This window comes from Haliaeetus albicilla, chromosome 12 (genome assembly GCF_947461875.1).
Source record: "Haliaeetus albicilla chromosome 12, bHalAlb1.1, whole genome shotgun sequence".
In the NCBI taxonomy this organism is placed as follows: domain Eukaryota; kingdom Metazoa; phylum Chordata; class Aves; order Accipitriformes; family Accipitridae; genus Haliaeetus; species Haliaeetus albicilla.
Genome location: NC_091494.1, coordinates 28,042,839 through 28,058,960, shown reverse-complemented (window position 1 = coordinate 28,058,960; position 16,122 = coordinate 28,042,839). Strand labels below are relative to the sequence as shown.

At 52.3% G+C, this 16,122-nt stretch overlaps 1 protein-coding gene and 1 non-coding gene across 2 annotated transcripts in view; one reads left to right on the top strand and one right to left on the bottom strand.

Annotated features, from left to right (window-relative positions):
* ADAMTS7 (ADAM metallopeptidase with thrombospondin type 1 motif 7) overlaps positions 1-15,212 on the bottom strand; it is a 50,976-nt gene extending 35,764 nt beyond the window's left edge. The window contains exons 1-8 of the mRNA XM_069798718.1: positions 14,947-15,212; positions 13,738-14,090; positions 9,268-9,439; positions 6,489-6,685; positions 5,150-5,233; positions 4,384-4,508; positions 3,195-3,344; positions 2,325-2,468 (exon numbers count right to left, since the gene is read on the bottom strand). Coding sequence (XP_069654819.1) covers positions 2,325-2,468; positions 3,195-3,344; positions 4,384-4,508; positions 5,150-5,233; positions 6,489-6,685; positions 9,268-9,439; positions 13,738-14,090; positions 14,947-15,034 — 1,313 coding nt within the window. The 5' untranslated portion in view covers positions 15,035-15,212. The remainder of the gene's footprint in view (positions 1-2,324; positions 2,469-3,194; positions 3,345-4,383; positions 4,509-5,149; positions 5,234-6,488; positions 6,686-9,267; positions 9,440-13,737; positions 14,091-14,946) is intronic.
* Positions 15,213-15,955: 743 nt separating this feature from the next.
* TRNAK-CUU (transfer RNA lysine (anticodon CUU)) lies at positions 15,956-16,028 on the top strand. Its single transcript has one exon. It is a non-coding gene; the product is annotated as a tRNA-Lys (tRNA).
* The last annotated feature ends 94 nt before the right edge of the window (positions 16,029-16,122 follow it).

Genomic DNA, 16,122 nt, shown 5'->3' with positions numbered 1-16,122 from the left:
CTTCATTAAATATTTTACAATTGTCCTAAATATGTTACAATCACCCTAATATTTTACAATCGTCTCTTCCATTGGCCAAAATACATTACTGAGCCAGCAAAAATTGGCACAAGTTTCCCTCTGGCTTTGCAGGGATATGCAATAAACCACACTCTGCAGTAAAAATGCACAGGGGTCTGCACTGCATCTGCCTGTTTCAGTTCATTCGTTAACGAGCTGGATGATGGAGTAGATGGTATGATGATCAAATCCCCGTATGGGAGCAGGCTGGGAGGATCTGCAGATATGTTCGAGAGCAGGATTAAAATTCCAAAAGCTCTCAGAGAACTGGAGGAAGGGTCCAAAAAGCCAGGATGGAATTCAATAAAAACAAAGGCAAGGATTGGAGCTTGGGAAGAATCAGCTGCACGAACAGGGGATCTGGCAGAACTGACAGAGGAATGATGCAGCAGGCAGGGCTGCATGCTGCCGTTGGAGCAGGGCTGCAAAGGCAGGGAAAGACCAGCCGTCCCCAAGCTCCGGGAAGGAGATCAGCTGGAAGGAGCCCCTAGGAGGATGATGGAAGATGGCCTCCAGCACTGTGCAAAGAGGCTGAAAAACTGGTTGATCTAGAGAGAAGACTGAAGGGAGACAAGACAACCTGCAGCTGTGCCGAGGCTGCTGCTGAGATGAAGGGAGGCTGCTCCATACTGTCACGTGCTCATGGTGCAGGCAGGGGATCCACGAGATACCAGACCCTGTTTTACAAGGGTATTCCACCAGCCAGGCTGGGAAAGAGCTCACGTCACGGTGAGGGGTGGAGAGCAAAGAGCCTTACAGCATCTTCCAACTCCTCCGAGGGTTAGAGGGGAAAAAATCACAGAACGCCAAAAAGGGCTTATCTGGGAAGCGCTGGCATGTCCCAGGGCTGATGAGATTCCCAGGTCCGGAGCAGTGCCTCCACCACGGAAGCATCACCACCCACCCTGTGCCAGCCTCCCTCATTAGCCTGCATGATGGATGCTTGTTCCTTGGGGGCCACCGCCACCACAGCAGGGAGGAGACCCCTTCCATCACCCCTGGGTGTCCGAGCAGACCCCGACCCACAGCCTTGCCAAGAGGGTCACCCAGCCCCGGCTGCACCCAGGGCCTGACCCACAGCACCAGGGCCGTGCCGCTGTCAGTGACGGGAATCATCTTCAGATGCTTAAATGTTCAGCAGTGCTTGTAAAATAAAAATCTTTTGTAAAATAATAATCGTCATCTGAGAGTGCTTTTTTTAACAAACGCGAGGTCTGTTCCAAGCACATCCAGCAGCCCCAGGTCAGCAGGGTCTTATTTTCTGGCTCATTCCTTCCTGTTCTCCTGCCAACATCTTATTATAACACACTCATGTCTGTGCTGGCAACGGGCCTCTCCCTCACCGGGGGGATGTCACAGTCAGTGAAAGACGCCTGCCAGGCTCTGCTCCACTCGTAAGGAAGAGTTGCCCCTTCTAGGGGGAGCAAGGAGACCAAAACCCAACTGGAGAAGCATCCAGCTGCTCTGTTTCTTCCCCACTGCAGCTCATAGCAGCCCAAGGTCATTGCAAGCGGGAAATTCTTAATCCAAAAGTGAAGGTTAAAAGCAGAAGGCCAAGAACGCTGCAGATACAAGAAAGCTCCATTCCACCAAAAGGCGTATATCAACAATAATTCACCCTGCATGGAGGCCAAGCCCACATGTTCCAGGCTGGGATTTAGAAATGGGAGCTCAGCCCCGGGCAGCCTCCCTGCCATGTAAGTGCCAGTCCCTCGCCCAGCTCTCCCCATCACGGTTTCTTGCCGATGCTCTCACTGTTTTCTAACCTTCCCCTAGCAAGGAAGAAAAATGTTTCTCCAGTGCAAGCCACTGGCTGACAAACGTAAATCTCTGGGCCGCGTTCCTAAGAACTTAATAACAACAGGCTGAAAAATCAGCCACGGGGTGCTAAAAATAAACAAATGCACAGAAGAATTTGGCTTGGTCTCATTTCCTCACGTGATGTCTCCTGCCTACAGGCAAACATCATCTGCCCTGTGCAGAGCACCGAAGAAAACTGCACAGAGCATCGAAGAAAACCACTTCAGGTTTATTTGTTCAAGCCACAACCCCTGTGCCACCACCCAAACCTCGTGCTGCTTTTGTCTTCAACCCCCATCCTTCACAGCAAGGACCGAGGCAACCTAGTGAGATAAAAGCATCCCCACGTGCCCTGGGGCTGACTTCTGAGCGCAATTGCCTGGGTCAGTCCCCAGCTGCAGACCCAAACCCCAAGCCACCCCCAGCACCCCACAAGCCAAGAAGAAGAGGAAAGGAGGACTTACTCAAGGAATCGTGTGATGTACTCCCGGCTGCAGCGGGACCAGGTGAGTGGGGACGTGTCATACAGGAGCTGTGGAGACATGATGAAAGGTCTTTTCCCAACTGGCTCACAGTCATTGCTGCTTCCATCATGCTGAATCCCAAAACTGTGTAAGAGCACAGTCCCACAAAGGAGAGGTGAGCCGCACGCCACTACAACCGCGCAGCCTCTCTGCTTTCCAGCACAACAACATGCAACGCCGGACATCATAAACCGTCCCAGCTCCGTGGGGACTCGGTCATTAACAGGACTGGGGGATCTGGCCATGTGGGACATTTCAGTGATACCAAGGACACTGCCCCGAACTTTGTCCCATGCTTTTATTTCAGCTTTCTTGCTGAAACCCAGCCAAGAAAAAAAGTAATGAGAGTATCGAACAAGATTGACTTAATTAAACTTGCTGGGTACACATTTTTACCATACAAAGATATCTCTTAGGAACTATGATGTTCAAGTGATCTTGTCAAAATTTAACTGAAATTAGGGCAAGCAAAATTCTGTCACTGATTCTATACGCAGAGCCTATTTTAAAACTTCTTAATGGGCAACCCTCTTCTCCAAAACTTTTAGCATCAGCAACACAGGATAATATACAAATGCAATTTGTCCAGGTTGCCTTGGATTATGGGATTTTCACTGAACCTGCGGCAACCAAAAACTTAACTCTGAAATGAAATTCCCAGGGTAAGTTCTTGTGGGTGCAGAGGAAGGTTTGCACCAGTGCGGAACTGCTCGGCAATCCTCTCCCAACTTCCACCCGTGCCTTCTCAAGCCCTGACTGAGCGGCGCAGAGGACAGAGGTCAGAGGAGAGGAGGAGGAAGCCGGTGGTACCTGTGTCCAAGCTCATGAGCCACGGTGAAGGCCAGGGGCAGTCCTGTGTCCTCGTTAATGTTGCAGCTCCTGTGGGGCTGGCACATCCCCGCCACGTGGGACAGACCCAGGGTCTCGCAGGGTCTGTTCATCGCTGTGCAGATGTCCTTCCTTGGGCGATGGAGACAACGAACACACAGACACAGAGCAAAGAGGGGGGTTGAGAACGGCAGGACCCAACACGACACGCGGGAAGGAGCATGGGACACGTCCCAGCCCACGGAGAATGACACACGGACGCTGGCCAAACAGAAGTGAGAATGGAGATATCCAACGTCTTTCCGCAACGGAAAGATTTACGACCTTTCCTTTCCCCTTTACTCTCCCGGTATCCCTGGCTTATTATTAAGCCTGATTAATGGGAACTGCTAGCCAGCCTGGCTACATTTATTCCATTGTATAAATAAAGCTGATGCTGAGAATAATTAAGTGATTACTACGTTGCTTGGGGAAGCACATCCCAGGAGTGCTGTGGTCCAGGGCAGAGGAGCACCAGCCACCCAGGAAGAACAACTCCATTGAAGTACACGGCCTTAAGTGCCTTATTTCTGCTACAAAGCAAACTTTCTAAAGAAGATGAAAACATTGTGGGTTGTGAATCATCACACAAACCACCACAATACTGCCAACAGACAAGCTGCTGCAGCATGAAACCATCAAACTACATTTTGACTGCAAGGTATATAAACTTGGCCAGAGGCGTGAATTCCTGCGAGCTTCATGGGAGGTCAGGGGCCTTCTCAGAGGCTCCTCTGCCAATCCTAGAGTTAGCCTCCAAGGGAAAAAGGAGAGTTAAGCCCTGTGTACATCTCCTGGGAGGATCCAGCCATCCTGGGGCTTGGCAACAGGGCCGTGGTGAAAATCTGGTTTGGAAATCTCAACTGCTAGTCAACTGGGAGCTGTCTCCAGGTTTAAACCTGAGATCTGAGACCAGTTCCAGCCACTAGGACCAGGTTATCTTTGGATTTCATGTTACATATCTTATGTGCAGATGTCCAGGCAGGGCTCAGGCATGGAGAGTGAGATTTCAACAGTTCCCACTGAGATGTTCCTCTGGCTGCCTGTCTGCTTCCCTGCCTGCAGCCGGCAGATGTGTTTCTAGCTGCCAGCATGGCATCTACAGCATAAAATTAGCACATGGGCACAATACCTTGTGAGCAGGACTGCAACGTCGTGATGCAGGGGATGAGAATCTCCTTTAATGTTGATGCTCTTCTGCCATTTGCAAAAGCTTTTCAAGGTGTTGTCTGCATGGTGGGAGATTTTCAGGTCCTCCTGCCAGCATAAATAAAAGCCTGCTGTCATATTGCTGCCAGATCTGTTTGGTTTTCAGGATGCAGTGGGGAGAGGTCTGATCTCAGACACATCAGAGTGGAATCAAGAGTAACTACCACCCCGATGGAATTGCTCCATATTTACAGGTTGTAGGCTGGGTGGGAATAGTCCTCTTCTGCTTTTTTTTTATCTATGATTCAACTGAAACATTTAGTCATCTGATAATGGGGGTTAAGAAACACTGCGGGAAAATACCATCCTGGCTGATGGGAAAGGATGCAGCTGGGGAGCCTATCTGAGGGGTATCAGGCTCCCTGAGAGCCACCGCTGCAGCTGGGAGCACAACCAACCAGCGATTCACAGCCCTCTGCTATCGGCGTTGATGCTGAGTTATCATAGATTAATATAAGAATCAGACTCTGCAGTCCCTCTGACCATGCCATCTGCCTGACTTCACCAGGGCTGCAGCCCACGCAGAAGACAAGGAAGCAAGGCACGGGCACCTGCGTTTATCTTATGAAAACTCATCCAGGCCATGAAGACAGCAGAAGAGAGAGCTTATGGGCTTTCAAGGCCAGCTCCCCGTGTATCCCAGCCTCGCTGCCAGGATGGGAGGGTGAGTCACCATGTTTTCTTTTTACCTCTTCATCCTCCAGCAGGATGAGTCGCACAATTGCAATGTTGATGGGGTTCCCAATGCTGGCGTGGTGGAACAGACCGGCCACCTGCAACAGGCAAGAGCCAAAGAAATAAAGCCCGAAGGAAAGACCTTGCCCTGTGACACTGCTGCTGGTAAGTACATCTGCAGGGGAACGTGAGCTCAAGGGGAAGCTACTGAAGGTTGTTGACAACATCTCAGGGAATTCCCCAAAACGAAGGACAAGACCAGATGCAGACCTGGACTAAAGCGTTCAGAGTGTAATGATATCCATTTAAAATCGATATAATCTGTGTAGCACATTGAAACAACCAGAAACACCCGGAGGAACACCTCTGCTTTCACTCCTAATGGATGCCTTTAACATCTCAAAGGAAGCCTGTGCTCTCCGGGTGCCTTCACCAACCCCCAGAAACCCAGGGATGTTACCGTGAAGTCCTCTGCCCAATCCCACACTCTTTTCTGGCCATCAACCCTTTTCTAAAATGCAAATAGCTGCTACCACGGCAGCAGAAGAGTGAACAGACTAAACTAACTCACACTGACATAACTGCTTGTTTTATGGCACCAGCAAACCGCCCCCAGATTTCCAGTGGAGACCACCACAATCCAGTGCTCCTTTCCTTAACTGTCCTCAGTGCCACCTTTCCAGGAAAGCCGTTCACATCCCTCCTACTAATCAGGCTAGTGCTGGCATTGGCTCCGATGGCAGCTGCCCCGGAGCGCTCCCTCTGCGAGCACGGCCACCCCTGAGTTTCAGGGAGTCTGAGCCAAAGCTCCCAGGTCCCCGCAGGTCTCTCCTCCTGCAAGGAGGTTTCCCTACCATGTGGAGGGCGGTGGGTGGACCTCGCGCAGGCTTCGGGGTGGTTTCAGCTTCAGCTGCGTCCCCGTGCCCAAGCTGCCTGCACGTCTGCCTGGGGAGAGCCGCAGTGGCACGACCCTGGGCAGTACCCACCACCTCCCTTCCCTGGAGCATCTCTGCCCTTGGGGTATCTCCCTGGGAGGCCAAGTTATCCATCCCCATGGAGGGAAGGAGAAGGGAACAGCCCTTGAGCTCATGGTGAAGGTGAAACCGTTGCAGGCTGAGCTGCTCCCGCCTGCATCCAAATTTTGGCCTCGGGCTTGCTGACACTGACCCATCCTCCCGCGGCGGATGGAGCATGGAGCAGAAAAGCCAACATGTGGGTGGGAACAGCCTGCCCAGTGAGAGGTTTGCTGAGGTCCCACCAGGGATGAGTCCTGGTAAGCCCAGTGGTCTTTATGTCTCACAGCCGTGTCACCAGGGACCTGGCGGCTCTGCCATTGAGAGGACCAGGACTCACCATGTTCATCACGGTCAGCACATACTTCTCTATGTTCTCTCTCCCATGGTATTCTATCATCTTGGTGTCTGCTACCACCAGTGTTTCCACCCACTTCTCCTTGCTGATGGAGCGCTGCTTTATTCTTCTCTTCCTGTGCTGCTTCTGTTCCCATCTTTCCCTCCGTTTCTCAGACCTCTCCAGGTTTTCCTGAGATTCTGAGGGATTAAAGGGGGAAAAAAGACTTCTTTTTTTTTTTGTAAAATATCTGCAGCTTTGGTAAAATATCATCAAGGGCTTTTTTTTTTTTTCAGTTCAAAGAAACAACCTTTTGGTGTTGAGAAGGAGGCTCCACACACTTAGAGCTACATGTATTTTGCTGTGCTGTATGTTCCAAAAAATTACTGTGGGGTGAAGACTCTGACCTCAGTCTGTTGCACAGCAGCATTAGCATGACAGAGAAAAAAAAATTAAAAAAGCATTCAAAGTAATTTTTTGACTGGAACAGGGTTTGCAATATTCCACAAGGAACATGGAGCCTCCCAGAGCAGAGTGCTTAGGGTTTGTATTGACATATGAACTTACAGGCAACCCTGCCAAGATGCTTGAGCATGTACCACCAAGAAACAACCCCAGTGGCTCAACATTTCTGATTATCATCACAAATCTGTATTTTGCAGGAGAGACAGTCCCCCAACACGATAAACTCTTTGGCCCCAAAGCTGGACTGATGTCTTGAGCCAAATCCCAAAGATCATCAGTGTCCAGGGCAAGACCAAGACATTGCAGGACTGCACAGAGATTTCCTCAGCCACACGGAGACTGAACTCTGCTCCTTCCTGGGGAGAAACAAGGGGAACATTCATTGGGCTGAAAAGAGACGGGAGGCGGAGGAGAGCTCGGATGCTCCTCACGCACACCAGCAACTGGGAATTCTCATGCGGAGACTTTTCCTGTGACGCTGCTCCAAGATCAAGGTCAGGGTCAGCCCCAAGCTGGGTAAAGGCTTTACAAACCGCATCCCACACAGGGGGAATTGCTTTTATGACCATTTTCTAAGGGTTCAGCCTTACTTAGTTAACAATGGACTTTTACATTTTATGGACTATACTGTACATTAGCTGTGAAAGAGTGTTTTATCCCCCAGCCTGAAAAATCCCAAGTATCTGGATAATTTGATGAATTGCCAATACCACTGTGACAGTTTAATCGCAACAGCTTCCTTGGAGCTTGTTTCCATTGTGTCCTTTGCTGCTAAGCTTCCAGCCGGGACGTGAAGGTACTGCAGAGAGGATGGGCGCAGAGGGCTCCCGGGACCCCAGGGAGGACTCGTGTGGCATTTTCCCTTTCAGATCCCTCTTAAACACTCACCCAGCTGTACACACAGGCTGCACTATGTATTGACAGAAGCTAAATAACACCTAACAGCCTAACACCATCTGGCTGTGTGGTGTTTTGCAAAAAAAACCAGCAATACATCAGTACAAAATGAAAGGCTTGCAGCAATTAAAATCCTACAGACTTTTGGTTTCCTTTTCAGGGCATACACATCACATCCACTTTTCTAGCTCAGATTGCAGTAGAGATCCATATGCATTACACACGGGCCATATTACACCCAATGAAATTCATTTAGAATGAATAGACTTCAAAGTCTAAAAGGAGCCATTATGATTACCATAGATTAAATAAGTAACTTAAATTAACAGAAGAATGCCTGAAGATAACCTGATGATAGGAAAAAAAACAGTTTCCAAAAGCAGAGAGCTCTAGGAAATAAGCAAAACAAGACACACTGCCTGGAAGATGCAGCTTCACCGATGCAGACAAGGAGTAAAGCACCCGTGAGCTGCTGGGGATGCACTGAATCCCTCATTACTTGAAATCTTGGGCTTGGAAGTTTATCCAACCCATCTGCTCTAGACAGAGGAGAAGGAACCGGCATGCACTCTCTGCCCCGCAGCAGAGAGACTCCTGGGGCAGCGACCAGGTTCCACTCTGAAAGTTCAATGCCCCGACAGGTCAGAAAACAATGTTTGCAAGGAAATGAAAATAAATACTCAGTCTCCACATCACAGAATGCTTGCAGCAGGGCTGGGAGGAAAGGATGAGAGCGACAGGCCTGAGGTTCAGCACGCCTTGAGTCGTATATGTGAGAAACGTAAGCAAATACAGAAAAATTGGCAGGAGAAAAAAAAAAAAACAACCAACAACTCTGTGCTCTGCAGTGATTCCCGTGACTTGTGATTAATGCCACAAACCCACCGCCTGGTGCTCAGCAAGTGAGATCTCCTGACTAGCAGTGTGAATGAGCCTTCCTGCAATAAAAATGCCTATGGGAATGCTTGTGTGGGCACCCCTGGGGCCATGGGGCTGGCCCTCAATCAGCAGCTCCAGGCTGTCGGACACCCACCCACCAGTGGCACCACTGACTGTGCACCTCGCACGCCAAATGCCACCCCACAGCGGGACGCCGCACAGCCCACGGTCCGTCCCCTCCCCACTGTTGGCTCAGTTTTTTGGTCTGAGGGTTTTCTTCCTTGCCAGCCTACGTGGCAAGAGGGACCTCCAGCCCAGCTTGCAAAACTCTAACTATGAGCAATGGGTGTCATCGATGGATGCTAGAAGCTTAGGATGGGAGCCAAATGCCAGGGTTTAAGACTAACGAGTCTGCGGAGGCAATGCAGGGGGCTGAGGTTTGGATCTGCTCCCTTTATCTTTCTACAATGTGCTTCATGTGAATCCCAGGACCCAGCTGCTACCAGCTCATTGCAAAAATGCAAGAGGAAGGGGACAATACCTTGCACACCACAGGTTTCCCGTGGAGCTAGTGGCCTCCTGCCTTGCTCTGGCCCGTGCTCAGGCACCTGGCGCTTGTATATCCTGTGGGGCTGCGCCGCTCCATCCTCCTGAAAGCTGGTGGATACCGGTTCGATGAAATAGTCCTCGTTCATGAGCCGAAACACACCTTTCTGGCAGGGAGAGACAAAGTTGTCACTGTGAAGCCACCTGCATCTAGCACAGACTCACACTAAAGAACCCGGGAACGGGAGAGGGTTTGCAAAATTTTCCAGGAGGAAACAGGTCTTCTCTAAAGAAACTGTTTTTATGGGTATTTTGAGCTCTAAACTCCCAGACAAAAGAGAACAAGCCAGCATGGATTGATCATTAAGACAGTAAAAAGCTAAAGAGATCCCATCATAAAGTGCGGATGGTGATGAACGCAATGGGTGTCTGATAGCAAGGAGCTCAGGGGCAGCAGGCATGCTGAGACAGAGAAACACCTTCTCCAGAGAACCAGAGCACCCCAGGAATATGCACATATGGTCTGGGACTGTGCTCCTTCTACCTCTCTCTGACCTTCCTGGAGACGCTCTGGGGACTCCAGGCAGACAGCCCAAAGGACAGCTTGGACCATAGTGCAGCACCAGAGTTTTGAGTAAGCGTTGCACAGACGAAGGTCTTTTCCTAAGGACATCCTAAGACACAGACAATTGCTTCTGGCCTTTTGCACTGCCTAAGCACTACCATTGTGAACCATCGGGTTACAGACTTCCCGCGGTCAAAGACCAGAAAACCTCCAGGGAAGAGGAAGAGGAACCTGCAGCAGCACTTGATCATGGCAGGAACTCCAATCAAGGAAAGTCAGTCCCAGGACAAGGAGCACAGCCCCTCCACGCAACAACGGGAGGATGTGTTATTGACATCTCTCGTTTAGCAGGAAATGACACCCTAAAACTTTCTTTGGTTAATTATGACCCCCCTGACCCTGGCCCAGATGCAACAGATCCTTATGGACTCACCCTGGACTCCCCAGCCTCCACGCATCTCAAGAACAAACAGCTGCAGTCGCTGCATGGGAAGCTCTTTGGATGGGTAGCTTCATCCCAAGGAATGGGAGCTCCCATGGGAGTCTGCAGCATCAAGGGTGCTGCCTTGAGGAGTGTTTTGTAAATGTATTTTGTGCCATAAGACAATTCCATCTGTTCTTGGCTGCTTCAGAGCAGCCTCATGGTGTCTGGAGCAGGCTGAGGTGTCCTATGCTTACTCAGGAGCCTGTTCATGCTCAGTTTTACTTACCATGCTTTTGCTCTAACATGTTTGTTATTTTTCACACCCCAGGACAGGGCAGGGACAAAGACAGAAAATCAAAACACGCCACTCCAACTGTTTCCAAGATACAACAGGACTTGAGCCTACCAGGGATGCTTTGTCACTGCTCATGCGGTGCCAGGGAAGAGAAAATGGCTTCCTCCCTAATTAACTCCTTGCAAATGTAAAATAACAAGAAGGAAACACCATGGGGATGGGGAAGGAAGGGAAGGAGGCCACAGATATGATTTCTTCTCCATTTCCTGATGCAGGTTATTGTGAGCCAGGAAGGGAACAGAGACCTCTGCCCCAGCTGAAATCTGCCCAGGGTGCCCTGAACAGGGGCCACATTTCGTCACCGGTTGTTCTGTGGTAGCACCGAGTGGCATCTGCTGCCCATGGGAAGGTCCGTTTCTCTCTGTTTAAAACACACCTGGTTAACCTTTCTGCACCTTGCATGTCCCAGTCCAGCCCGGTAAGCAGTGTGAGCATCCCTAACCTCTGCCTCCCTCATGCTTGCTCATCACAGTCTGTAACAAGAATAAGAAATCCCCTTGGAGAAGGTGAAATTGCACTGGCAAAACTACACAAGTGAGAGCAGAATCCAGCCCCTATGACTATATTTTATTTTATTTTAAAATCATTGACAGGAGGAGTTTGAAGTCTTACAGCAGTGTGGTAAGAAAGATGAAGCCTGGTCACGGGAACAGGGATTGCAGAGGCTGGCTGAGGATGTCAAACAAGGTACCATCACTGTGTGCCACACCAGTAGCTAATGCTGGAGCAGGCGCTGCACCAACGATGGTAGCGCGGAACTCGGCCCTTCCAGGCACTGAGGAGATTCGGTTCAATACATGAGGATGCCACAGGCAGGAATTTTGGGAGAGCCCATCTGTGCTTTACAACTGGGAATGGCAGAGTGCTTTCAATACAGCAACACTGGGCTCGACATGCAAGGTATCACCACCATATTACCTGTATAAATGTAATATACTGCCCTAGCCTGTAGCTCTATGCTTCCCCACACCTGAGTCAGCTCCTTGTTTACATCCTGTAATACCGACCATGCTTACAAGTGGCATGTGAGTAATTCCCTGTGATGAAGCAGTACCTCATTACTTCACTTTCCATAATAATTATGAGACATGCAGCACATTGCTAAGTACAGTTTTCCGTGATTTCATGTCTGACTGACAAAAAGCCATGGTTATTTTAAGACTGAGGAGAGAAGGTTTAAAGCAGCTTAAGGCTGCGGTTTGCTCACCACTCGCAGTTTATGGACGGCAGACTCTCTTGCAACATTGTGCTAATGCTTTTTGTGAGCTAACAACTTTTCCTGCTTCTTAAAAAATACTAATCCGTAGCATTTGCAGGATACTGTTCATTTTCAACACATTTCACAGACCGTAATGATGGGGTTCACCAAACACCACTATGAAATGGGTGTTTTCAAGTGACACATTATGTGGATGACAAATTACGTAACGAGTAACTTCCTTTTTGCTCTCCCATCTGTGGTTAATTCACAAAGAGAAGTCTAATTCTCTTAACCAGCATGTGTTTCGAATGACCTCGTGAACATCCTTCAGCCCATTCACTATTAGCAGCTTGGTTTTGCCTGACTCACGCTGCAAGACTGGACTTCTGACAGCAGATTTCAGCTCACTGGCAGGACAAGGCCATGCAAACATTTCCAGAACCATCAGGTATTACCAGGGGTCTCCCCATGCAAATACACATTCATGGGAGCGTTTGTGACACTTTCTACTTCTGTGTACACGGCAGCTGTCAGTGTTTCTCTCATACAAACATTCGCAGAAAAATGGATCAAGAGGTTGTAGGTTCCTCCCAGGTGCATCAGTCTATTTTTTAACTGAATGCTGGGCCTGGCTATTTTCTGCAGCCTTCATCCCCCTGGAGACAGGAGTGCTGCATGAAGTGCAAGGTGCTGAACACCTTCAACTGCTGTTAAATTTGGTAGGAAAAGAGCAACCAACACCTTCCAGGACGTGCCCAGCTCCTGTCCTGCCAGTCCTGTGCCGCCATGCAGCGGGGAAGGTCTGAGCTTTCTTCTTGCAGCTTCAGGTGACAGAGAGGCAGCAGCAATGCTCCCCGCTGCACGCCTGTGCCCTGCACTCTGCTATCCCCAAAATCCAGCAGTGCACTCTTGCACCTCCAGACAAAGCACAGTGATTTGGGTGGCCTCTGCAGACCTGCCATTTAAAAGCCACCCTGCTCCACCAGGCTAACTCAGCGTACAGACACACTGCCTTTATTTAAACACAGGAAGCTTAAAATGCAAACACAGCCCCCAGCCAAACGAAGCCACCTGTGGCAGCCAGCAGATCGATGATGAGCCAAAGGAGTCATCATCCCTCCAACCCCAGGGACGCTGGGCACAAGCACTGCTGGTGATCCCTCCCTCCGCAGCGGTGCCTCCCTTTGCCCCCAAAAGGAGAAACCCACCCCGCTACACCCACCACTTCCAGCGAACCCCAGCACCTCTGTCAACCCACAGCCCCTGCTCAGGAACTGGGGTCTGCGTGTCATGGGACCTACCAAGTTATATGGTAACACTTCTGCAAACCCCCAAGGGGCTTTAAAACCTGTGGGGACGTGGTACCTGCGCCAGCTGGATGCCAGCTCATGCGGATATGGACGTTTATGCTGAAGTCCTGAATTTGCCCTGCCAAGCACTGATACAACAGCCTTAATCCTGAAATCTGCTTTGCCTTTCAGCAAATCTTACACTCTTACAGGTCACTGTCGCCTTTGAAAATATTTGCAGTGGAATAAGGCAGCGGAGGTGTTCACAAAACATAAAGAAGTTTAGCTATACATGAGCTGTGTTATCATAAATACCTCCAGGCTTCAAACACCTTGTTTTCAGATGGGTTTCTCATAATCCTACATTTATGTCCTAGAAGGCAGAGGCAATATGAGAATTGCTCTCTTTGGGAATTTGGACACAAACAAGTAAACACAGTCCCAGAGAGTTCCCAAACCACTGGAATCCATGGGAAATTTACAGTCAGCTCATCCACGGCCACATCAGACCTATGCAGTGAGATCCTGACTCTGCTGCTGTTGGAAGGAGTTTTGCTACTGCTTTCAGCAGAAAAAAAGATTTCACACAGTTTCTGCTATTTCCTTATTGATTAAAGATCTCCGTACTTACCAGGCCATCACATGTGCTGAGCGCGGCCAGACCTCCTGTCAGCACCTGGCTCCGAACCTCCCCGATCATATGGCAGGAGTTGTACGTGTGAGACTGGATCTTGGCATTGGCGATCCCCCCGTATCGCCTCTCACTGACAAACCCGGGCGCCAGGAGATTGTTGTTAATGCTCAGGTTGAATTTCAGGGGCTGTCCTTTGTAATGCAGTTCATAGAAGGCGAGAAACTTGCTCCTGGAGGAAGGAGACCTTCGGTGAAGTGCTCGATGGGACAAATCGTAGGACAGGAACGATCCGCTCTCGTCAACCTTGATGGGATGAACAATGTCGCTGCTGGAGTAGGGCAGAGCACGCTCTGGGAAGAAAGGGGGTCAGTGGTTAGCTTCAGGGTTCATCACCTTTCCTCTCCTACCCCTTCAGCTGGATGCTGAACTCCCAAAGGCAGCCCAGTGGGCTCAGGTACCCAAATACCAGTTGGACCCGGTAACCGGTGCATCCACTGCCGCTGCCGAAGGCACGGCATGGAGCAGGGAAGGGCAGGAACCCCACAGCCGTGGGGCCCCACGCTGCCCCTGCTGCCCTCGGGGGGCCAGGAGCTAGGATTTTCCCTGGGGGAGGGCTACGGGCAAGGTCGGGGTAGGCTGGGGAGGGATGGACGGGGGTACGGGGGGGCCGTGCAGCTCCAGAGCCCCGCTCCGGCCGGGGCTGGTCCCCGTTTCCATGCGTGCGTTCCCGCCGTTCAATTACCTCTGCCGGGAAAAAAAAACCAAAACAAACAAAAGCCCCCCAAATCTCAGTTTTGAAACGGTGTTTGGAAGCCGTCTCTGGGGGCAAAGCACCCCCCCGGGCACCGACGGCCCCGGCGCTTCCCCGGCTGGGTGTGCAGCGCTGCGGCCGCGGGGAGCCGGGGACGGGGCAGGGGGCAGCCGGGGGGAGCCGGGGGGGTGCAAGGGGCAGCCGGGGGGGAGCCGGGGAGTGCAGGGGGGAGCCGGGCAGCAGCCGGGGGGAGCCCACCGCGGGGGCTGCAGCGGCGCTGGCCACCGGGCTGGCCGGCTCCGGCTCCCGCGGAGCGCCCCGTGCGGCTCCGCGCCCCGCCGACACCTCCGCACGCCGCGGACATCCCCGCCTGCACCTCCGCGCCCCGCGCCGTCCCGCACAGCCCCCCCCCCCACCCCACCAACCACCCCCGCCCCCCCCTCTCCTCCGCCGACCTGTCCGCGCCGTCCCTCCGCCCGCCTGCCCGCCCGCGGCCAGCGCCAGCACGGCGGCGAGGCGCAGGAGGCCGGCCGGGACCGGCATGGGTGCGGGCAGCGGGGCGGCTCAGCGCGGCCGGCGGCGGGGCATGACCGGCGGGGGCGGCCGCGGCGGGCGGGGCTCCGCGCCTGCGGAGGGCGCGGGCAGGACCGGGCAGGGCCGGGTCGGGCAGCGCGCGCCTCCCGGCGCCGGTACGGCCCGATGGCGCCCCCTGGCGGGCGCGGTGGGCGGCTCCTCCGGGACCCTCGTGGCGGCGGGGGAGGGGGGGGCTGCGCGAATTTCAGGGGGGGGAAAAAACCCCAAAACCCAAACGGCGCTTTCCTTAGGCTGGCGTCTCCCAGGCAGAGCCGCAAGGCTGCGGCGTTCCCTTGTGGCATCGTCTTTTATGTTCTTTTCGGGATAAAATGAGCGGGAAATACGAAACTTGGATAATTTGATGCCGTTACCCGCTGCCCGCGTTAAGCCAGGAGGGAAAAATGTTGAAAAAACAGCAAACCGAGTGTTCCGTGTCCGGTGAGCCCGTCCTGAAAGGTGACCGGTGGGCGAGGACTGACAGAGCCAGGGAGGTGGGCTCCCAGCCCGAGGGGGGGCGCCGGGTGACACCGTCCGGGACCTCCCCGGCCCGCGCCCGGGCAGAGGGAGCAGAATGACGCTAAACGCGCAAAATAAATGTATTTTCTCATCCCTGCAGGCAGCACACGGCGGGCGGGGCGGGGGGTGGACGACTGCTCGTGCTGCAGAGGACACTGATAAGCCCGCAGCTTTCCCAGGCCGTTACGGCTGCGGCGACTCCGCTTTTGCCGGCCTCGGTGGGGGAGGGGGGTATTTTATAATTGAAGTGATAATGTTAAATATGCAAATGAGCTGGGGGCAGCGCGGGCGACGCTTGGCGGCCGGGGAACGGGCACGGCGCAGGCGCAGGGGGGGCGCTGCCGAGTACGGCAGAGTGAGAGGTTTGCGCGTGGCGCCCGGCTAGCTCAGTCGGTAGAGCATGGGACTCTTAATCCCAGGGTCGTGGGTTCGAGCCCCACGTTGGGCGCTTACCTTTTACCCCTCCCTTTTTTCTTTGTATCTCCCCCACACACACTCGCGCCCCTCACGGACCTTAAGCCAACAACCGACAACCAAACCGA